The sequence below is a fragment of the Panthera onca genome, chromosome A3 (genome assembly GCF_046562875.1).
Source record: "Panthera onca isolate mPanOnc1 chromosome A3, mPanOnc1 haplotype 2, whole genome shotgun sequence".
Classification (NCBI taxonomy): Eukaryota; Metazoa; Chordata; class Mammalia; order Carnivora; family Felidae; genus Panthera; species Panthera onca.
Window position 1 is genome coordinate 49,016,019 of NC_138341.1, and position 23,637 is coordinate 49,039,655.

At 40.1% G+C, this 23,637-nt stretch overlaps 1 protein-coding gene across 1 annotated transcript in view; it reads left to right on the top strand.

Moving 5' to 3' along the window:
- The first annotated feature begins 6,504 nt into the window (after window positions 1-6,504).
- The window catches only part of TACR1 (tachykinin receptor 1), a 142,355-nt gene continuing 125,222 nt past the window's right edge, over window positions 6,505-23,637 (top strand). Inside the window, exon 1 of the mRNA XM_060656633.3 lies at window positions 6,505-7,701. Coding sequence (XP_060512616.1) covers window positions 7,313-7,701 — 389 coding nt within the window. The 5' untranslated portion in view covers window positions 6,505-7,312. The remainder of the gene's footprint in view (window positions 7,702-23,637) is intronic.

Here is a 23,637-nt window from a genome sequence, read left to right on the forward strand (position 1 = left end):
TAAAGGCAAACTACAGAATACAAAAAGATTTGCAATACATATAACTGACAAAGGACCTATTTCACATAAGAGTTCTTACAAATCAGTAAGAGAGAGAAACTAATTTTTTTAAAAAATGAACAACCAGAATGGACACTTTCCAAAAATTGTATGAAAAGGTGCTCCACCACATTCTTTCATTCATGAATAAAACACAAACTAAAACCACAGTGGGGTATCCATGATGCATAACCCACTTGTCAGAATGGCAGAGATTAAGAAAACTGCCAATACCATTTATCTGCAAGGATGTGGAGCAGCTGGAAAACTCATGTGTGTTGCTGTGGGAGTGTAGCTGTCACAAGCAACTATGTGTTTGTTAGTATCTACTAAAGCTGAGCATATGCAAACCTGTGACGCAGTAATTGTATTCCCAGGCATATTGCCAACAAAAATGCATGAACATGTGCTTAAAAAATAGTGACGTTGTTCTTACTGCCAGAAACAAAAACTAATCAAGTGTCCATCAACAGTAAATGAATAAACTAGTATTTTCAAACAATGGAATGTCATATGGCAATAAAAACGAACGCCTGTTACAAACAACATTAATGAATCTCACCATTGTAATGTGGATGAAAGAAGCTAGACAGGCAAAATTCCATTAATTTAAAATTCAAAAACATGCAAATTGAATCCACAGTTTTAGAAGCTATGGTAGTGGTTACCTTTGGAGAGGGTATAAAGGGGTCTCTATCATGCTGGTAATAGAATATTTTTCCCTTAGGTTGTGTATCACAGGTATGTTTACTTTCTGTGATTTATTGAGTTCTGCACTTATGATGTGTGTCCTTTTCTGAATAGATACATACTTCAATGAAATTGTATTTAAAAGATAAATAATGGTACACATTTTCATTTCAAGTATTAGATGGTCTTTAACTTTTCTCCTAAAATATTCTCCAGTAATAGAACAGAAATACTTAAACAGTTAGAACAACTTAACAGATCTGAAAATATTCTCCAGTAATAGAAAATAGTGATTTTCTTTAAGAAATGAGAGGTATACAAAGCCCTGTGAAAATTTTGCGTCTGTAAAATCATAGAAGTCTGTAAAAGGTGCCAAGGAGTATGTGTCATTTTTACATTTATTTTAAAGTAAAAAATATACATATACACTGAAGCTAACTTCCAGTGTGAACGCGACAGAAAACAGCCTTAACAATGCAAAACTCTACCTATGAACTCTTTCTGAAGAACTCACTACAGAATGAGCTTCTTTCAACCTAAAGATTAATGCAGAAATTTCAGCAAAAGGACTGATAGTGACCACTGAATATATTTCATTATAGACCTAAAACCAAAACAAAAAGTGAAGATACATGTCAAAGAATTATGAGTACATGTTAAATATGTTGTCAAAGTAGAAATAACACAACTTTCCAAAGTGGGAGAAGGCAAAAAATAAAAAGGGAGAAGTATTAACAGATTAATCCATATGACATTGCTGATAATCAGCCATATTTTACCTACAAAGACAACAGGTTAGTATGGCTCAATTGAATAAGAAAGGCTCATAGATCACTACCTGGGTAACAGGTAGAAGACTTACAATGTCATTTAAAGCTGATAAACCACGTTGCTACAAAAGGCCATATTTCATTCTTTCTGTTTTCACTCTTATGTGGATCCTGAGAAACTTAACAGAAGACCATGCGGAGGGGAAGGAAAAAAAAAAGTTAGAGAGGGAGAGAGCCAAACCATAAGAGACGCTTAAAAACTGAGAATAAACTGAGGGTTGATAGGGGGTGGCAGGGAGGGGAGGGTGGGTGATGGGCATTGAGGAGGGCACCTGTTGGGATGAGCACTGGGTGTTGTATGGAAACCAATTGGACAATAAATTTCATATAAATTTCATGTAAATTTCAAATAAATAAATAAAGCTGATAAACCATATAATAGAAGCCTATATGAGCCAAAAGAGGCTGAGAACATTATAAAAGGTACTAGTATAAAGGTAGCTACTGGAAAAACACACACAAAAATCTTTCTATACAACACACTAATATTTTTAAAGCAAACAGACCATAAATATAACATATACATTTGCCTATAATGTAAAAAAAATGCACTCAGGAATATAACATAAAATAATGTAACAGAATTAAGATCAAACATCAGATATGAACAGGTTTAACTCACTTAAAAGAAAATGATTTTTACACTGGCTTATGAGAAGAAACTCAAAATCTATGCTATATGCTACAGTATATATAGATGCACAAATAAAACAGAGTGATTCAAGAAAGCTAAAGCTAAAGGTATTGGCAAATAGAGTGACTATATGTAAAGCACATGGAACAGTTGTTCCTGGCCCATGGTAAACATTGTTTAAGAGCCAGCTACCCTCTACTTTCTCCCTCTGCTTCCTGTTACTATTATTAATGCTTATTGTTGTTTTGTGTTGGGAAGATTTACAGTTTGGTGAATCCTAATCTGTTGCTGCCTCCCTGCCTCACACCACCTTTCTAAATTCAACCATTGTCAAGCAATTCAATCCAACCTAATACGTGTGTATTGATCAAGCACTGTGTTGTGTGGAAGGCACTTCTAGCAAATGAGTAGTTGAATAACGTGGTTCTTGCTCTCAGGGAACTAACAATCTAATTTCCAAGAGATATAATGCACACCAGTTTGTCTTGTAAAAGGATGGCTGAGGATGGGAGCCAGCGACCAATTGTAGCAACTCATGCACACTGTGGAGGATGAAGGGGATGCATCCACATCAGTTGCATCCACAACTCTGGTCTTCAGAAGACCAGAGTTGATGGGGACCTGAACGCAGCTGCCCTCCCTTTCCCAGCCAGCTCCAATGTCCTCTCCAATCAGCCACGTGGTTTCAAGCTTAAGGACAGCTGGACATAAGGGAGCCCTGGGGCTTTGTGGGGGTTGAGCTAAGAGAACAGTTCAACTGGACAGGCTAGGCTTTGCTGGGAGATCAGCATTGGAACGTGGAGAAAGAACCGAAAGAGAAGGGCCTGGGTACTCAAATCTGAGAATGGGGGCAGGAATAAATTTTAAAACATTCAGAGGATGGATCTAGGAGACCTAGCATGACAGCAATGAGACTCTCAAAAGGAGAAAAAAGGACTGATGGAGAAGAAGTAATAATTTCAAAAACATGCTAGCTGAAAATTTCCTTGAGATGAAGAAAGGACTCATCTAGTTTCATGCTGTTTAAAGTAAAAGGCCAACATATTTATAAAACTTGCTTGAAGAGAAGACTGACCCAGGGTACTTGGTAAAAACACAAATTGCTGAGTCCCAACCCAGAACTACCAAATGAGAATTTTCAGGGGAACATGATAATGTTTACTAACAAGTAACTAAGAGATTCTTATCATTAAGAAATCCAGAAAGCACTGGACCTATTTTAAGTTCCTCAAACTTTAATGTGCATACAAATAACCTGTCTTACAAAAATGCAGATTCTAGTTTAGTAGTTCTGTGCTGGCCCAAGGACTTACACTTCTGACTGGTTCCTGGGTAGTTCAGGGACAAGGACTACTATTTCTTGCTGTAGTTAGAGATGAGATGCTTCCCAATTCATTTTTTGATGCATAACACTAATATCTGAAAAAAAAAAAAGGAAAAGAATATCTACATCACTCTCAACTAGAAAAACAGATGTAAAAATGTTAAATAAGTCATTAGCAGGTTGAATTCAGCAATATATCAAGAAATAATATAGCCTCAGACTAAGCAGAGTTTGTGCCAGGAATGCTAGGGTGAGTCCATGTTTAGTCAGTGTTGGGAAATCTATTCATTTAATACATTATGTCAACAAATTAGTGAAAAAAAAATTATACAATCATAGCAAGACATCCTGAAAAAGACATTTAAAATAAAAGAAATTACAAGACATTCTTATTTAAACTTCCAGGTAAAATAAAGTAGAAGGAAACTAAACATTAAAGACTATTTAGCAAATTTTACAACAAATACTATCCTAAATGGTTAAAATTCACAGTCATCTAAATTTAAATTCAGAAACTATACAGAAATATCTGCTATCATCAATTTTAATTTAACATTGTTCTAGAAGGTAAAGGAAATTCAGTGAGACAAGAATATGCTAATGATGTAGTTGAAAATGTAAAGAATTCAAATAAAAAGCACTAAAATAAATAGGAAATTTAGTAAAATGACTAGGATACATACATACACACAAATACATACACACAGAAGTCAATGGGTTTTCTTTGATCTGGGATAAAAAAGGAAAAAGTAGTTCATTTAAAAAAGAAACAAAATCTACAGAATATATGGAAAGAAATTTAACCAAAAGATTGGATCTATTTTAAAATTTATTTTCAAATTTTAATATAAAATCTATTTTCAAATTTATAAAATCTTTTTGAAAGGCATAAATAAGACTTGAATAAATGGAAAAGCATACCATGTTCTTGGATTTAAAAAATTAATATAAAAAAATTCAGTTTTGTCAAAATTGGATAAATTCCAGACAATTCCAATTAGAATACTGATGCAGTGTGTTTTGTTTAATTTTTAAATTGAATTTAAAATATTAAAATTTAAATGTGATGTTCCAAATGGATTTTAAAAAGCATGAAATGAGCATCCAGATGAACCTGCCTTACCAGATATCAGAATATTTTATTCCTATATTATTCAGGATAAGCTAGATCATGGTGAGTAACAAACTAATCCCAAACCCTAGTGCCCTAATACAACAAAATTTATTTCCTACTCATGCTACATGTCCAAAATGACTGGGCAGTGGCCTGGGTTATACAGTCACTTGGGAATTCAAGGTAATCAAGACTTGTCTTCTTGTGGCTGCATCATTTGTGACTTGGCTGGGAGAGAATACGAAGAGACATTTCTTTCTCCCTCTGACACTCTCTCTCACTCTCTCTTTCTCTCTCTCTTTCTCTCTCTCTCTCTCTCTCTCTCTCTCTCTCTCTCTCTTCTATGCTTCAGCCTAGAAGTGACATACATCATTTCCACTCACAATCTATTGGCTAAATTAGTTTTCTCTTTCGATTTAGGGGTGCCTGGAGGAACAGGCAGTGCAAGGTGCGGTTCATATAAATGCTGAAGTTCTCGCCTTCAGCAAAACCAAAGTGAACTAACAGAAACCTCCACTTCGGCCCCTCACCCTCGCACCGTGAATGGATTCGATTTTAGCCCGGCATAAATCGGTACAATAAATTTCTAAGCCTTAAAAGCGCTTCCTGCCAAATACATGCTTGCTCGAAGGAGAGGCGCGCAACCAGGCAGGACTAGTGCGTAAACGCTGCTTCCTGGAGAGTGCAGGCTTGCGCCATCCCGAGCCTCAACGCGGAGCGATGCTACCCATCCCCACCCGCGTCTCACAGTTCTGAGTGCCCCGCAGGAAAAGGGGGGCAAGGAGCGAGGGGAGGCAAAGGGGTAGATGGCCCCCAGAAAGCCTCGGAAGATTCGATTACCCGCGGAACCGTGTCTCGTAGACATTCTGGCTGGACCGCGCTCCGAACCTCATGCCATCTCGGCTTCTTCAAGATGATGCGCACGCACTGGAGAGCCTTTCCCACCTCTTCCCAGCGCCTGACTCCAGCTCGGCCTTTTGAAATGGCCTTGGACTGACAGATGAAGCCTTGAAGCCCGCCGGGGGCAGGGTGGAGGTGGAGAGAGACGGGAGACAGACCTGCCCTCCAGTCCCTTTGCAAACCTAAGACGGGGTACGGGAAGGAGACCCCGACGCCACCCGGTCGGGCTGTGGCCGGCAGGCCCGGGAGGCTCGGAGGTAGAGGCTGCTAGGTCTCTTGGCGATGAACGCGAGGCCGCAGTGAGTGCTGGCAGAGAGCCAGAAGAGGCGCGTCTGGAAGACACACTGCTTGTAGGTGGCTCCTAGGCTCACTGAGCTTCGCAGGGAGCCCAGCCCAGTCCCTGTTGCCTGCGCTGGGGCTCATCTGTAGAGCTCAGCTGGAGCTTTTCATGGACCGAGGGGCCAAACCACCAGAGAGCCTGGGAAGGTGTCCCCAAAGCTTAGAGTCTATCACTGCTTCCTCTGGGGAAGCGGTCTACCCAGGAAAAGGAACTAGGTATTTGGGGATATTTCCTAAATACGTTCTCAGAAAAGTTGTTTTTCGGACACCTGCAACTGGGCATCGTTGCCCCTTCCTTCTCGGTAGCCGACAGAGCGAGCCCGTGGTGCACTCGGGCTGGAGAGAGGCCGGGAGAGCAGCTCTGGCACGTCGCTCCCACTCTTGCCGGACTCCCACAGCCACGGGCAGGCGCCTCTGCAGAGCTGTCGCAGCGCTCCGGGCTGCTCTCCCTGGAAGTTGTGTGTCCATCACTACAGCTCTTTCTCAAATCCTTTTCTGTGGTTCCAGCTGCAGACTTCGTTTGGCGCAATTACTCCGAGGCTACCTAGCGCCCCCTCGCGGAGTGCGTGGCCCCCTTCCCCCCTCCCCCGCCCCGGCTTAAAGACTCCCACAGCAGGTAACAGCAAAAGGCGCGGTGGCTGCGTTAGTGGAGTAAGACAGTTGCCAACAGCTGGTTCAGCTGCTGCCCTGAGCACCGGGACTGGCAGCCCAGGTACTGCCCCTTCCCGGTGACGTCTCTGCAGAGGGTTATAAAAACCTTGCGCGCAGCCTACCGAGGTTCTGCTAACTCCGGATTAGAGCAGGACCCGAGCCAAAGAGGCTCCTGCGAAGCTGCAGACCGCGGCGGCGGCGGCAGCAGCAGCTGCAACACAGCGAAAGCAAAGGAAAAAATCTCCAGCCAGATACGGGGCCCCAGAATACTGGCTATAGACTCAGAACTTTTACAGGTCGCGTGGTGACGAACACACCCTTTTGCCCCCAGTCCTCCTGCAGAACAGGTTTTTTTTTGTTTTTGTTTTTGTTTTTGTTTTTGTTTTTTTTTTTTGCATTTCCAGCTGCAAGCAGGGGGAATAGGAGTTGCAAATAGCAGCAGGTGCAAAAAGGCGAGGGTCTCCTGCTTCCTGGAAGCGTGACCCCTGGGATTTCTTTCTTTTTCCTAGTCCCACGCAGGAGAGACGCTGTCTCCGGATTTCTGAACTCAAATGCTTCCTGAAGCTTGAAAGTGGAGGAATTCAGAGCCACGAGGAGCAGACAGCGCATCTAGAAGCGTTTTATCTTCTGAGAGCCAACTCTTCTGCTTGCAAGGAAAGAGTTCTGCCCAGAAAGAGCCTGCAGCCCTCCTGTCTTGAATAAGCAGGACCCTGACCCCAGGCGTCAGCCTCAGGGCCTGCTGCAAAGGCAGGGTGTGTGCAGAGAAGAGGGCTTAACCGCCTAGCAGAGGAATGGATAACGTCCTCCAGGTTGACTCAGACCTCTTCCCAAACATCTCCACCAACACCTCGGAGCCCAACCAGTTCGTGCAGCCGGCCTGGCAAATTGTCCTTTGGGCAGCTGCCTATACGGTCATCGTGGTGACCTCCGTCGTGGGCAACGTGGTGGTGATGTGGATCATCCTGGCCCACAAACGAATGAGGACAGTGACGAACTATTTCCTGGTGAACCTGGCTTTTGCAGAGGCATCCATGGCTGCGTTCAACACGGTGGTGAACTTCACCTATGCTGTCCACAACGAATGGTACTACGGCCTGTTCTACTGCAAGTTCCACAACTTCTTCCCCATCGCCGCTGTCTTCGCCAGCATCTATTCCATGACTGCTGTGGCCTTCGATAGGTGAGCTTGCCCTTTTTGGAAAAGGGATAAATTGTCCATACCATAGCATTGCTGTGAGCTTCCGGGTTGCACTGCGCCTGGTTCATGGTGGAGATTGGTCACCTGGACCCTGGGGTTGTTACTGACAGCTAGTTGAATTAGTTGTTGATCTTATCTCACCATTTGCTTTTCTATTTTTTCTTTCCTTTCATCTTCCTTTTCATTCATTGCCAGTCTCCCTTTGTTCACACACCTCCTTTTTCCTTCACTTAATTCTATTTCTTCACCCCTTCTGCACCCATCTTCTTGATAGGTTTCTTTCAACTACTGCTTTGCTTCTTTCCATATATTCTTCCTCTCATTTACCCTGAAAGCCTGAAGGGGATACTCCAGCCTTGGCCAAGGGACTGGCCCTTGGCTGGGGCTTTGTAAATCCCTGCAAGCCTACTATTCTGCTGGACAGCCTCTTGGTGCCTTCCAGTTTTACGCGTGCCTAGGTAAAATTTCTCATTTTTCACTTTTTCCTGGATATTCAGGAACTTACTGCTCCCACCTCAACTCTCCAATATTCTTTCTATGTGAAGAGCATTTCATTAGAATCATAAGATACTCAGGATTCTAATTCAGCTCCATCTATGCTGCTTGGAGCTGTCATTCAGCAATGAGATGCTGCTAGGCTGTTCCTCAGGAACTCCGCAAATAGGGGCCCAGGGAGCTTACCCAGGAGTTTTTCTAAATTTCTCTTGTCATGTAAGGTCAATGTTTTTCACCTGTCTGTATCTACAGAGAAATGTACTTGGCAAAGGCAGTTGAAAGCTCTTTTTTCCTGCACCCAACTAAGGTTTCAGAAGCTGGCTGATAAGGAAAATGTTGGCATTTTCGAACACTAGGGCTTGCGTTCTGGAACGAATGGCTCCTCAGGTGGCAGGATGGAAAATCAATTAGTAGAGCACATCTTCCTCTGTGTGGATATTTTTGTGGGTGTTATAGGTCTTTAGTGTGTATCTATGTGTGCACAAATATTCAATGCTTACCTGGGATGGGGAGGTATGTTTAAAACACCTGCCACTGTGATTTTGAAATGAGTTCTTTTCATGGCCTTACTGAGGTCTATGAATTATGAGAAACCCAAAGAAGGACCTAGGAGAAGAATCCCCCCCCTCAAAATTCCCAAACTACTAAATTCTTTTAGCATAAATATTGTTTATGATTGGCAATTGATCTGAGGTCTTTTTCAGCTTCTGTAGTCAATGAACACTTGTAAAATCAGAGAAATGTAAGAAATCATTGCAGTGGTGTCCAAACCAAATGCTGGCTTCTAAATTCCATGTACAACTCCCTTTATGCAACTCTATGTGCTTGGTACATTGTGGTGACACATTGCGGTGAATCAATTTATATTTTAAATGTAGACGGTAAACCAATTACTCAAAGTGGTAGTGAAAGGAGTTCTTTTGTAAATTTATCTTTTATGCTACTTTAGTGTTCAGATACTAAGTTTGTTGAACGTGAAGTATGTCTGTAAGTCTTTCTGCACTGACTTGTTCCTTTAACTGGACAGCAGACCCCTTAAATTTAGAAAACCCATAGCATGACATATGAATGAATATAGGTGCAGTGAAATGTGGTGTGATTTCATTCAGCCTTGATGAACTTTAAATCAGAGGGAAAGTTGGTATTTTAAATGCACTTGGGCCTTGTGTGAGCTCAAGGGAGACCTGTCAGTCAGTGTGCTTCTGAGCATTCAGCAGACAGATCTCTTGCTCCAGCTTACCCAGAAATGACATGTTCCACAGCCATGCTCTTTCCCTTTGAACTTAGAAGGCTAAGGACAGAAGCCAGAGTCAAAGTCTTCACATTGGAATGGGTAGGGAGCCAGATTTTAGTTGCCTTGACCCTGGCATCTCAGGCTCCATTATTCTCTCTAGGCAAACCATAGACAGGGACCCTGACCCTGCAGGACAGCTGCTTAGTGAGGTCAGAGGAGCCCTGGTGCCTGAGCTGATGAAAATGACAGAAGCAAGAAATGCCCCCAAGTCCCTAATGTCCAGATACAGCCCAGGGAGATTATCAACATCATGCTCAAGGTTATAATCCAAGGTAGAGTTTGGGATTAGGCTTCAGGGCTCTGTCCCCAAGTCATCCAAGTGCTTGTTCTAATTTTCCTTGCTCAGCCTCATGAGCACAGTGAGTTAATCCCCCCAGACCCTCTGATGAAGGTAGCTCCACTGCATGTATATTCATCCATTCTCTCCCAAGAATATTTTAGAAAGGTAAGGGGCTGTAAGCAGTCATCATATCAATTATCTCTCCTTTCTCCACCAAGGCAGTACAAACTTTAAGGAAATGTTAAATTATCTTTTGTATGTTCCTTGAATTTTTAACAGATAATCTGAATCAAGTCTTAAAAAACAAAAGCATTATGGTTTTCCTTATTATAAAATTAAACCTGTTCTTGCAAAAACTCAGGAAATACGAAGAACATAGACACAAAATACAAATCAGCCATTACTTCACCATGCCAAAATAACACCTGTTAACATTTTAATTTCTCTTTTATGACTATTACACTACATAATTGAGGTCAGGTTCTGTATAATTTTGCAGCTTACTTTTTCCCATTGATAGTAATGGAAAACATTAGTAACATTTTCCCATATTATTAAAAAGTCTCCAGTAACACAATATTAATGGCTTCATATTATTCCATTATATGCATGTGCTATTATTACTTTAACTGCCCTCCTACTGTTGGGTATTTAGGTGATTTCTGAATATTTTTGCTTTATGGTTAATGCACTAATAAACATTTCTATATGGTAATTTTATTTTCCTTTCTTGATTATTTCTTTAGGATAGATTCCCAGAAGTGGAATTACTGGGTCAAATGAAATGAATTAAGGGGAAAAAAAAAACACATTTTTCCTCCTAATTTTAAGGGATTGTAAACTCTAAGCAAAGCAAGGAATACGTCTGTTCTGTCTTGTTTACTTTATCTCCTCAGCACAAGGCAGTACTGTCACCAGTCACTACACATTTGTTAAATAAGTGAATGAATGAACAAAATAATACATCTTCCCAAAAGAACATTTAGAAAAATGCATAAAATTGTAAAGAAAATGTAAATATTATCTACCATCCCACTACTGGCAGTAAACCTGTTAAAATTCTGGAATGCTAGCTTATACTGGCTTTTTTCTATCTGTGTTATTTATGCCACAAACAGTTACTCCCATTTTTAAGGCTAAATTTTGGATCATAATAAAAACAGTTTCAATAGTTGCTTTTTTGTTTCATTCCTTACCATCATCTCATGTGTGTTTTCCATGTCATGAAATAGTTTGCAAAATAGAATTTTTGATCTATTAAAAATGGATGCATTATACTGCGTGGCTATAATCATTTATTTTACCATTCCCCTATTTTCATATGTAAATTTTTTCCATTTTTAATAACTACAAGTATCCCAGATATAAATCTTTGAGAGCATTCCTTGTTCTCTCCTCAAAATAAACTCCTTGATATAGAGTTGCTAGTTCAAACTGTCCTGGTAAACTTTGCCAAATTTTCTTCTAGAACTAAAACGTATATACAGAGAAAAAAGAGACTTTCACCTGTAAATTACAGTACTAATTTAATTATTTTCTGTTATCTTTCCATAGAGTGGGGAATGAGACATAGAGAGAGAGAGAACAAGAGTGTTTCTTCTTCTGAAGAAGGAATACTTATTTATTGAAGGCAATGGTTATCTAGAATAAAAGGGTTGCAGAGACAAATATACCTAAATAAGATCAGATCTAACTCTAATTAAACTCCAAAACACATCAGGGATTTTACTTTTTGAAACTATAATTTCTCCCACTTAAAATGAAATTCAAAAAATTTTCCCTATTATGGACTTATTTCACTTAGCATAATACATTCTGGTTTCATCCACATTGTGGCAAATGGCAAGATTTCATTCTTTTTGATCACCAAGTAATATTCCATTGTATATAATATACCACATCTTTTTTATCCATTCATCAGCCAATGGACATTTGGGCTCTTTCTGTAATTGGACTATTGTTGATAGTGTTGCCTAAATTTAAATAAAAATTTAAAAAAAGAAAAAATTTCCCTACTAGAAAAATTAGAAGGTATGTGTGATTTATAAAATCAGAAGTTGGAGGACACTAAGAAGTGACACCACCATTTTGCAAAGACCCATGATGGTTGTCAGTTCTAGTACTGAAGAGCAGCACTAAGAAGGAAGGAAATAGGCCAATTCCTAAGCCCCACAAGAGGGACTATAGAGGTAAAAGGCAACCTGACTGGGAATTAAACACACAGCAACAGGAAGCTCAGCAAAGCACCGGGCTGGTAACACCACTTCTCTACCTGGAAGGGGCAAGTGTAATTTCAGCGAGTTGAAAGGAGAAGGTTGCTCACTCCTCAGACTGGTCCTGGATGTTGTGTTTGAGTGAAAGGAAACATCTAAATTATGATGGTCTCTGAACAATATGAAATATGATCAGGACCAAATATACAGTTGCCCAGATAGGGGCAATGGTTGAAGGCAAAAGAAGGAGTGAGCGCTCTGACAGAGTAAAAGAGGAACCAAAAGCAAAGACATGCATAAACAACAAAAACTTCTGATGGTTCTGTAATGTCTGTCCCATTCTCCCAGCCACACTCAGCTACAAATTTAAATAGCCTGCTTCCCAGGTCTCCACCAGACCTGTAGTCTGTCCTTGAACCCCACCTTGTTGACTAGACTTGGATCCCATTGTATATCTCAGGTCAATTCTTCACTGCCCAGAGGTCAAACATAGATTTTAGAATCTTTTCACTAATTTAGATGAACCTTACAACCCATGACCAAGCATCTCTGGGATACTGAGAATGGTCATTCACTAGAAGCTTATCCATCACAACTGACCCTGTCTTTTCAAATCCAGAACCTCAAATGTCTGAGTTGACATAGATCAAAGTTGAGCTTGTTAACATCTTGGATGGGTCAATTAGACTGAAGGATCTTTCCTGGAGAAATTCAATGACCACCTACTCTCTCCCTGGAGCTGTCGCACTGCACTTGTCACATCCTGTCCCTACTCATGGGAGCTCCCAGTATGCTAAATGGTCAAGGACCTTGTTTTTAAAAAAACTGGCAGAAACATAGGTTTAATTGAAGGGAAATGAAGAGTAATTCTCAATGTAAATGCATGTAGTAGGACCACAAGACTTTGTTATTATTATTGATGTCAAATTAGCAAATGTTGAATGAGGATCCTGAGGTAGAAACACTCAGTTAAATTTGGACAAAGATCTTCAGTCCATTGATGGATAATGCCACCAGGTAAGGTGATGTTTCCTAACTCAAAGTCTCATGTCCTCCCTCAAGAGCTTTATGCTACATATTGAAGCAAACAGAACTGATATAGAGGTAGCTACAATATAAGGTGCTAGAATATGTTTTATATGATTGTATAGACAAATTGAATATGAGAGAAGAGGAAGAACATTATGTCCAGCAGTGATGATTAAGGAAGACTTCAAAAAGTGGCAATTGACTTGGACCTTGAAGATTAGATCAAATTATTTTTTTTTAATTTTTTTTTTAAGTTTATTTATTTTTGGGACAGAGAGACAGAGCATGAACGGGGGAGGGTCAGAGAGAGGAGGAGACACAGAATCTGAAACAGGCTCCAGGCTCAGAGCTGTCAGCACAGAGCCCGACGCGGGGCTCGAACTCATGGACCGCGAGATCATGACCTGAGCTGAAGTCGGCCGCTCAACTGACTGAGCCACCCAGGCGCCCCTAGATCAAATTTTTTAGAGAAGATGATAAAGAAAGGTGACCTTCCAGGTAAAAGAAACTGTTTGACAAAATTATGGAAGCAAAAAGTTGCAAAATGTTTGGGAAGAATGACTGCTTGACTCAAGTGAAGTGAGTTCACAGGTAAATCAGGGAATGAATGCAGAGGTTAGTAAATCAGGAAATGAATGGAGAGGAAAGAGATGAATACAATTTTGGCTGGATTTGATGTGAAAATGTAACAATTGGTTGGAAATGCCCAACAAGGCAACTTGAGATATGGGACTAGAAACTAAGAAGCCAGGGATGAAAATGTGGATTTAGGAGTTTTCCAAACAGATGGCTTATTTGAGTTTGAAAGAAGAAAACATCTCTTTTACCTGTACACATTTCCAGAGAAGAGGCAAAGACATCAACAATTCGTGAGAATGTCCATCAAGTAATGGGGTGGGAGCGGGGGGGAGGATGGCGGAAGAAGCAGAGAGGTAGTGGAGAAATCAGGCTATGTAGAGTGACAAAGGTTAAGAGAGGTGACTTGTGGTTGGTTCTGTTCATCAGTGTCATTAGAATCCTAGGCTGATGAGGACATTGGATTTGGTAATTAAAGAACACTGGTAGCTATGAAAGGTAGTATTAGCAGAATATGATAAGGAGGGATAAAATTAGATGACAATGAGGAGAATGTCCTCTTCCTCATCCATCCATCCATCCATCCATCCATCCAACCGTTACTGAGCACCTACCATATGCCAAATTCTGAGGCAGTAAAACTTGCCTTTGCCCTTGTGCTCTCAGTTTTGGGGGATGATAAAGTCCTGAATACCAATTTAACCCAATGTAATTAATACCATGCTGAGGGAGCTTGGAGACAGAGGGAAGAACTGCCATTGGGAATATGGGAAAAACTTACTGGTAAAATAAAGAAAAGGAAGAGAAGGAAGAAGGAGTGGAAGAAGGAGCAGAGGAGGAGAAAAGAAACAACAAAGTGCAGAGAAAACAATGTGGAGTTTGTATTTTTTAAATTAATTTCAGGAACACTCGACTGGGAATTATAATGATTTATAAGTGTTTGTCACTTGGACACTAGAAAAGAGATTTCATGTTAATAAAATTGATAATGATACTTTATGTTTCCATCCTCTCCAATCCATTGTCTCATCTAATCCTCAATAGCAATGGAGATTCTGTTTCTGCCATGAAAGACCATTAGAAACTATTTCTTTTAGCGTCATCCTCCCACTCTTTACTCCCTCATAGCTTGGAGACCCATGCAATTTGCATTCCTGTGCCTTAGACATCTGCCTACATACTCCCACTCAAGGTGGCTTTTGGATGTTATATCATCTAAAGAAAGCTGTCATTGAAGGCTGAAAAGTGACATAAGGGTCCTACTGTGCCAGAAAGGATGTTACAGGCTCTTTTGAAAATTTTCCCCCCAAACAAAAACTCAACCCCACAACTTTCTAGACAGGGCCATTATGAGAATATCAAATTCTGCTTAAATATTTTACTCAATCTGTCTCATTTGTTAAATTCACATTTTGGTTCATTATAAAATTATTCCTTTTGTTGAACTGAAATCTGCCTCTGATTATGGGCTGCTCCTACTAATATAATGCCTCTTCTATGTGGCAGTCATTTAGATATATCCCTCCTAAAGCTTTTCCATCCCTGGTTAACTGCCCTTAGTTTCTTCATCTCTCCATCCTCCTTAGTCTCTACTGGCTATTCCCATTTGTTAATGGACCTCTTAACTGAGAGGTTAACTAATACCCAGAACTGTGCACTGCCTTATTAATGTTACTCTGTCTGGCTTCACTTGCTATAGGGATGGCATCCTACCTGGTTACTTTGTCCTCTTAGACTTAGCACAAGTACCACCTGCACTAAGCCTTCAAGTCTCGATAAAGTATCCTTCTTATCTAATCCCATGTTATTTATACAATTTTCTGTAACTTGTTGGTCTCTCCCACACCTCCTTGCCTGCTAGATTACAAGCATTATGAAAACAGGGACACTTTATACCTGTTCCCAGAAGCTACCCCGTTGCCTGACACAGAACAGATATTCACTACAATGTGTGGATAGTGGTTGATTTGACTGTACCTCTGTTCTGCACACATCAGCCAAAATCTGAAAACCAGACCAAATGCATCAGGCAGACCTCAAACATACCTATGATGTTCTACCTTGAAGGAAAATAAAAATTGGGCCAAATGTATGCCTACAATGAAGTTTTGCTACACTACAGAATGTTTGGTTCAGAACAGGTGTTCTGAACCTATTCTAGAGTAACTATGTGCTCTAATTCACACTTGCCTCCTCCACACTTCACTTGACTGGGCCCTATTGGATTCCTAACCCACACCCCGTCCCCAGTAGATCTTGCACCTCAGGAGAACACTTCTAATCAAAGGAAGTGTTTATCATTTCTATCTTACCTCTAGTCTATCCAGGAATACTGGAAACTCAGGTATTTCATAGACCCCTCTGTGACCCAACTATTGTCAACCCCTTAGCTTTTTCTCCAACACCCCTACTACCAACAGGAAGTGTACTCTCTGCTTTACCTGTCCTTCCTGAGTCAGGAAAAGCAAAAGCCTAACTTCCACTTAACACTCCAAGTCCCATATCCACAGCAGTTGTCTGAACAGCTAGTCTATACTATATTAAAATACCACAGACACAGGAAAATTCCAGCAGAGAACCTGAGAAAATCACAGACCTGGAGGACAGACTGAGGAACCGGCTTATATTGCCCAAACCTCTTGCTACCTTGAGAAGCTATTATTCCAACTCACTCAAAGGGGACATATGAGGCTCTATGGATGAGGAATCCCCAGGGATGAAGAGACACTTTAATGATGTCCTTAAGAGATAAATCTCAGCTTGAGTACTGATGCAACACGTGAAGCTCTAGGAAATCTATCTAAGCAGCCCTGAGCCTGATTCCTTGCTCCTCTCTTTTATAATTCTTTACTTGATCTACCTTCCAATTCAGCTTTATCATTATATTTAACATTTGGGATACTCTACATAGTGCCTTGCATATCTTTTGTATAAGAATGTCCTTTAATAACGTTATATCTCACCTTTGATAATGCAGTTTAGTGTAGGAAAGAGCACAGGCCATGGTCCCAGCAGTGCTTCTACCATTTACTAGCTATGCGAATGTAGGCAAGACACTCAACCTCGCTGGGCCTCAGTTTCCCCATCGGATAAAAGGGATATAATAAAAGGTACCTTGTAGAGTATCGTTGCAGGGAGAGAGGGGGAAAGGGAAAGTATGGAAATGTATGGGAAGTTGCTGATTCATTGCCTGAAATCCAGTAAGATCTCAGTTAATGGTTATATTATGATCTATAATAAACCCTGACACACCATTAGACCTATTCTACACACCATTCCTATCTCATCTCCTCTTGAATTCCTTCTACATCAGGGATAACAGCAATAGGGTGAAGCACTTATGTCCCTGCCTAAATTATAGTTTAAAATCCTTCCAATTGGGACAGCAAACCTCTTGCCAAACGCTATCCATCATCCTTCCCACCTGTGGAGATACTCACTCTACCAGAAGCCTAGCATGTGGATTTGCATATCACAGTCCAGAAAAACTAAATCATTTTCACTGATACCATCTCCAAAACCACATGTTCACTTCCCACATCCTGTATGTCACAAAGTCACCACCCTCACGTGGAGCATCATTTGAGTGTTTAATGTTTGACATAAAAACATCTGAGAGTCATAGCAAAAATGTGTAAGGGAGGATAATAGCAAAAAAACAAAACAAAACAAAACAACCTCTTACAGCTGCATGTGTTTTAGTTGATATTAAATTTGTTAAAGTTGTGTTTCTTTTGCCTTTGAACACATCTTATAAATCTTGGAAGTTTTGTTATAAATCTAGTTAAAGTGTTAAACATTCATTTTCCCTTGTATTTTGGCTAATATTCAATTAGCTCTTAAACATGAGATGGAGTACTTCCTCCTAAATATTTTAACTTTTTCAAACTTAGTGAAATAATCTTACATATTTCCAATTAGTCTCAAATTTTGCAAACTTTAAAATCAAATAATCTTAATAATGTAAACTGTACTTATAAAGTTGATTATTAAATTCTCTTAAATATTTCAAATGTAATACACAAATTTAATACATCTGGTTTTCTTAAAACTTCAAATCCCTAACAGGATGACTTATAAGTAGGAGAAACAAAATCTTTCTCAGGACTCGCATAGTTCTGGTAAATCTAATAAATCAAAACTTCTAATTTAGCATAGTAAGTTCTCTTAAAGCATTTCAACTTTCTAAGAATTGAACTTACAAGTTCAGTAAATGAGGTTCTTATGAGCCTCTACATATTGACTACAAAACTAATTAGTTAAATCCTCCTAAGTGTTTCAATTAAAATTACAAATGTGGTGAGTCAAATTCTCAAATATATCAGATTCTCATTTCCAACATATTAAAAACAAATCAAACACAAGTAACATATACTGATCATAAAGTTCACTACTATACACACACTTCTTATATAGAAATGCCATTTCTTCATCGCCAATTTGATTTTACAAAACGCCTTTCCCACGTTACACAGTTACACAAGCAGCAGTGGCAGAATCATCTTCTCCATAAGGGGCCTCGGAGACTGTGTTGGAGATCGGAATCCAGGTGTGTCTTCCAGGAGCCCAAAGCCCTGAGCCCTTCTCACGGTGGAACTCTGCCTTCTCTGTGCCCACAGAACCCACCCACACCTTACCACTGCAATCGAATAGTTCAATGTGCCCTGCATCTCCTTGGCTTCCTTCAAGTGTTACCCTTCTCCGATTTTCATCTTAACATCTTATCATCTGTGGCCAACAGGCACATGAAAAGATGCTTAACGTCGCTCCTCATCAGGGAAATACAAATCAAAACCACACTCAGATATCACCTCACGCCAGTCAGAGTGGCCAAAATGAACAAATCAGGAGATGATAGATGCTGGAGAGGATGTGGAGAAACGGGAACCCTCTTGCACTGTTGGTGGGAATGCAAACTGGTGCAGCCACTCTGGAAAACAGTGTGGAGGTTCCTCAAAAAATTAAAAATAGACCTACCCTATGACCCAGCAGTAGCACTGCTAGGAATTTACCCAAGGGATACAGGAGTACTGATGCATAGGGGCACTTGTACCCCAATGTTTATAGTAGCACTCTCAACAATAGCCAAATTATGGAAAGAGCCTAAACGTCCATCAACTGATGAATGGATAAAGAAATTGTGGTTTATATACACAGTGGAGTACTACAGGACAATGAGAAAGAACGAAATATGGCCCTTTGTAGCAACGTGGATGGAACTGGAGAGTGTGATGCTAAGTGAAATAAGCCATACAGAGAAAGACAGATACCATATGTTTTCACTCTTATGTGGATCCTGAGAAACTTAACAGAAACCCATGGGGGAGGGGAAGGAAAAAAAAAAAAGAGGTTAGAGTGGGAGAGAGCCAAAGCATAAGAGACTCTTCAAAACTGAGAACAAAATGAGGGTTGATGGGGGGTGGGAGGGAGGGAAGGGTGGGTGATGGGTATTGAGGAGGGCACCTTTTGGGATGAGCACTGGGTGTTGTATGGAAACCAATTTGACAATAAATTTCATATATTGAAAAAAAAGTCTTATCATCTGAATTACATAGATAGAATCATGCAAAACTTCATCCCACCCCAAATTTGCATTCAGTCACTTTGCTACCTGAGTAGAATTAGCTGCATTCCATACTCTCTTATGTTTTTACCTTCTTAATGGACCTCCATTCATTCATACTGGCTCATTGCCATGGATAAAGTGACCAAAAAATCACCATCTGTCCTGGGTCTTTCAGTTTCTTTTTTGAGACTTTGAGGTCATGGAAAATAGGTGTCAGAATTTTTCTGGATGTATCCTGTTTCTTCACATGAATCATCAGAAAATGTGGGGCACCTGGGTGGCTCAGTCGGTTAAGCATCCCACTTCGGCTCAGGCCATGATCTCATGGTTCATGAGTTCGAGCCCCAGGTCAGGCTCTGTGCTGACAGCTAGGAGCCTGGACCCTGCTTCAGATCCTGTGTCTCCCTCTCTCTCTATGCTCCTCCCCGCTCATTCTCTGTCTTTCTCAGTCTCTCAAAAATAAATTTTAACAAATTTAAAAAGAAAAGCGCATACCTATCGAAAAAAAAAAAAAAAGGAAAAGTAGTGCCTGTTAGTTTTGACAAACTCAGGCCGTCAGCATGTTTCAGATCTATGCCCAGAGACACTGTGTTCATCCTATATAGAAGGTCAACACAGCAGCTTCCATTCCTCTTGGCATGAAGTCTTTGGTGGGAGGGCCTTTCTTCTCAGAGCCTGGAAGGGAACTGGTGCCCTTGCATCCTCCAATTGGATCATGAGATGTTCTTTCTTCAGTTGGGTTTTCCTCCGAGGACAGACTCTCATGACTTTTTTATAGCTCTAGAAGTGCTGAGTTCCTTTCCCTTCTCTTCCTTCTCAGTGCCCTAGATTTCAGATCATAAAAAATAAGTGGTGCTCTGTTCTTACAGCTTAATTCAGTGCCCTAAGCCGTATATGGACTAACAAGCAGCCACCTTCACAAATCACACTTCTGCCTGAGCTCGTGCAGGAAGGGTGAACAGTCGTGCTAGCTACCCCTCTGCTCTGTCATAGAGTATAATTGAGACACTAATTTTGAAAAGTCTCATGTACACATTTAGTGGCATGTGGGGAGATTAGGAGCATAAGCTTAATACTCACCTTGTACGATTTATTAATTTTATTTTACTGTGGAGAAAGGTCCTCTTGAATAATTAATATGCTCTCGTAAGAGGATTTTTTTGACTCTGAAAATGTTTAAACAAAAGAAAGCCCCACAAACAGCTGAAATACTCTCCCAAATAGTCCCAGGGTGTCAGGGGTGGGAAGGGGGGGGGTGCTTAAAAATGCCTCACTTCATGATGGGAACTAAAAGGGAAGCAGTCCTGAGGCTGAAATGCAACTAGTTAGCTCAACAACTTATCTGAGCTCTTAAAGAGGAACTTAGACAATAACCTAGAAACCCTGTATCCAAATCCTTAAGACCAGTTCCTTTCTCTTTCCAGCTGGCATGATAAGGGGTCTGGAAGTTAATATGTTAAAGACTCAGCTAGAATATGAGCCATATCACAGTCATCAGGGGTTTCCAGTGGCCCAATTAAGGCACTGCCAACCTAAAACCCGGCAAAATGCAAAGAAGGCAAAGATACTATTCTCTTCCCTTTCTGGCCATTTCCCTCAATAATGCTCTAAGTCTGCAAGAAGGTACTCCCTGATCCTGCCTCACAAATGCATGGTCCCAAATTACTGCTCTGTTCTCTTCACAGCCCGATCCAGTTTAGTAAATTGAGTTGAATCAAGGGAAGAGTATCCAATTAAAATCATACTAAGATGGGAATGGTCTGGGCTTCTACCTTCCAAGTTCCATTTGTATTTTAAAATGGGAATGTGTTCATTCTAATCACATACTCCTTTCCAGCTACCTCCTCGTGAGCAGGAAAGAGTATAAAGAACCAAGACAAACAGTCTTGAGGACTGAGTCATATATGCAAGGAGTGCTGGGATTTAGGTACTTCAGGGTATCCAGAGTTTGACTTTTACAACATGGCCCCATGTGTCTACCAAGGAGACTGCTGGGAAGCACAAGGAGCTGTTGTCATGAGCCCAGACTGTTGCTGAAAGACCTTCTCCTGTCACAATTGGAACTGTCTCAGTGCTGCAATCCCTGTGAACTCTGCATTTGTGTTTAGGTGGTGGAAGCTGAATTTGCTTCTGTTCTGTTCTTCATACTTCTTTGCAAGTCACTGATTCTCTTTGATGAATATGTAGCAATTTTGTAGCTTGGATATCGTCATCAGAAGGGACTTTGGGTCATGGTCCCAGCCAGTCCTAAGGGTCTGGTAGGCTGGGGTTCAGGGCAGCAGGGCAGTGAAGTCCTGTTTAGATGGCCAAGATGATTCTTTACCTCTCCAGCATCTTCAGTGGATTTGTGCTGTTTACAAATCCTGGGGTAGGGCCAGGTTTCCAAGAGCTGAGCTTTCTGCTAGCACCTGTCTGGACCCACACTTGATCTAAAGCTCGCATCCCTTTTTCTGTCTTTCCTTTCTCCCTTTCTCTCTACACCTGGATCAAAAATCCCTTGCTTATATCCTCTCAACTCCTCTTCAACGGTTTGAAAATTGCATGACTTCAATAAATATCATTGCCTGAAAAATGGAGTTGGAGCAGAAAAAAAACAAAAGCTGTTGTGCATAAAACGATTGAAGAGTAGATTTACACAGCAATATTGAAAATGCAAAGTACTGGGGTGCCTGAGTGGCTCAGTTGATTAAGTGTCTGACTTTGGCTCAGGTCGCGATCTCACAGTTCGTGAGTTTGAGCCCTGCATCAGGCTCTGTAATGACAGCTTGGAGTCCGGAGCCAGACTTCAAATTCTGTGTTTCCTTTTCTTTGCCCCTTCCCCACTCATGCTCTCTCTCTCTCTCTCTCTCAAAAATAAACATAAAAAATGTTAAAAATTAAAAAATGCAAAGTACTATGATTCTGATTAAGCAGATGAGTCCAGAAGGGTCCTGAACATATTCTTTAAGGCTATTTATTTAGGTTTAAGCTTAAGCTACTTTTTAAAAATGGAATGTATTTGACTTATAACACTGTGTAAAATTAAGATATACTTATGCTACTTTTTAAAGAAAAATAACTTACTGTTGAATACTATCTGCACAACTGTAAATTCCCTTTTGATAACATTTAATATATATATTTCTAACACTATAAACCATTATGTATACACTAAGGAGAATTAGCACCTTACAGAAAATAAAGTATGATGAAGAACAAAAGCAAAATCAACCCTCATCTCACCATTGTCAATTCTTAGAAATTATTTCAGTACAGGATTTTTTCCCTATGCATAGTATATTTTACATAACTATACTCCTATGGCATATTTTAAATTATTTTAACATAATAAAGAACATTTCATGTAATTAAATGTTCTTCTAAAAGATCATGTTTTATGGTTACAAAGTATCATAATTTAAATAATGGCTCATCCTGAGGCTTTGTACTTATTTCTAGCTTTTGCTACAATATATAATTTGTGTGATCAATGTGCTCTAGCTATACTCGAACATGTGCGTGGTTATGAGGATAGATTCTTAGAAGAAAAGTTTGTTCAGAGTGCTGGACATTTAAGCTTTGGCTTCATTTTGCTTACTTCAGAAAGCTTTAGCAAGTTAGTAGCGTGAATCAGAATATACACACCCATTACATGAAAGTGTTTCTTCATATTCCTAACAATTTCAGAAGTATCTTTCCCAATTTAAAAGATTTAAAATGTTATTTATGTTTGCATTTCTTACTAGTGAGATTGGATATTTTTGTATATTTGCTATTCCTTTATATTTTACTTTTTTATGAATAACCTATTCATGACCTTGGAAATTTTTAAATTTAAATCTTCATTTTTAAGTTACATATTGGATTGCAGGAACTGTGTTAAGGATACAACCTTTTTTTTTATTGCCTTATTTCCTAGTTTTCAGCTGTTGTAGAACTTCTAGAATAGACAGTATTTGGTTATATGCTTTGTTCTATTATTATACTGCTAGATTTGCTTGCTAATATTTTATTTACATTTTTAAATATTTATTTATTTATTTTGAGACAGAGGGAGCACGAGCGTGAGTGGGGAGAGGAGCAGAGAGAGGGGGAGAGAGAGAGAATCCCAAGCTGACAGCACAGAGCCCTATATGAGGCTTGATCTCACAAACTGTGAGATCATGACCTGAGCCAAAATCAGGAGGCAGAGGCTTAATCAACTGAGCCTCCCAGGCACCCCTAATTTATATTTTTGTATCTTTGCTGTAAAGTGCAACTGTCATTTCATTTTTTGGTGCTGTCTTTGCAAGTTTTGGTTTCAGGGCTATGAGGAAATAAGCATTTTCTGAAATGTATTATGTTTTCTGAAATAAATGAACTTGGTGGCGAGAAATATTCCTAGAAGATATTGCTTACAATTCTTTCTCTGTGTAGCCATCACACAGTAGTACAGGGCATTCCCCAGGTCCTCCATGTCAAGCAAAAGAAAAAAGAAATAACACAA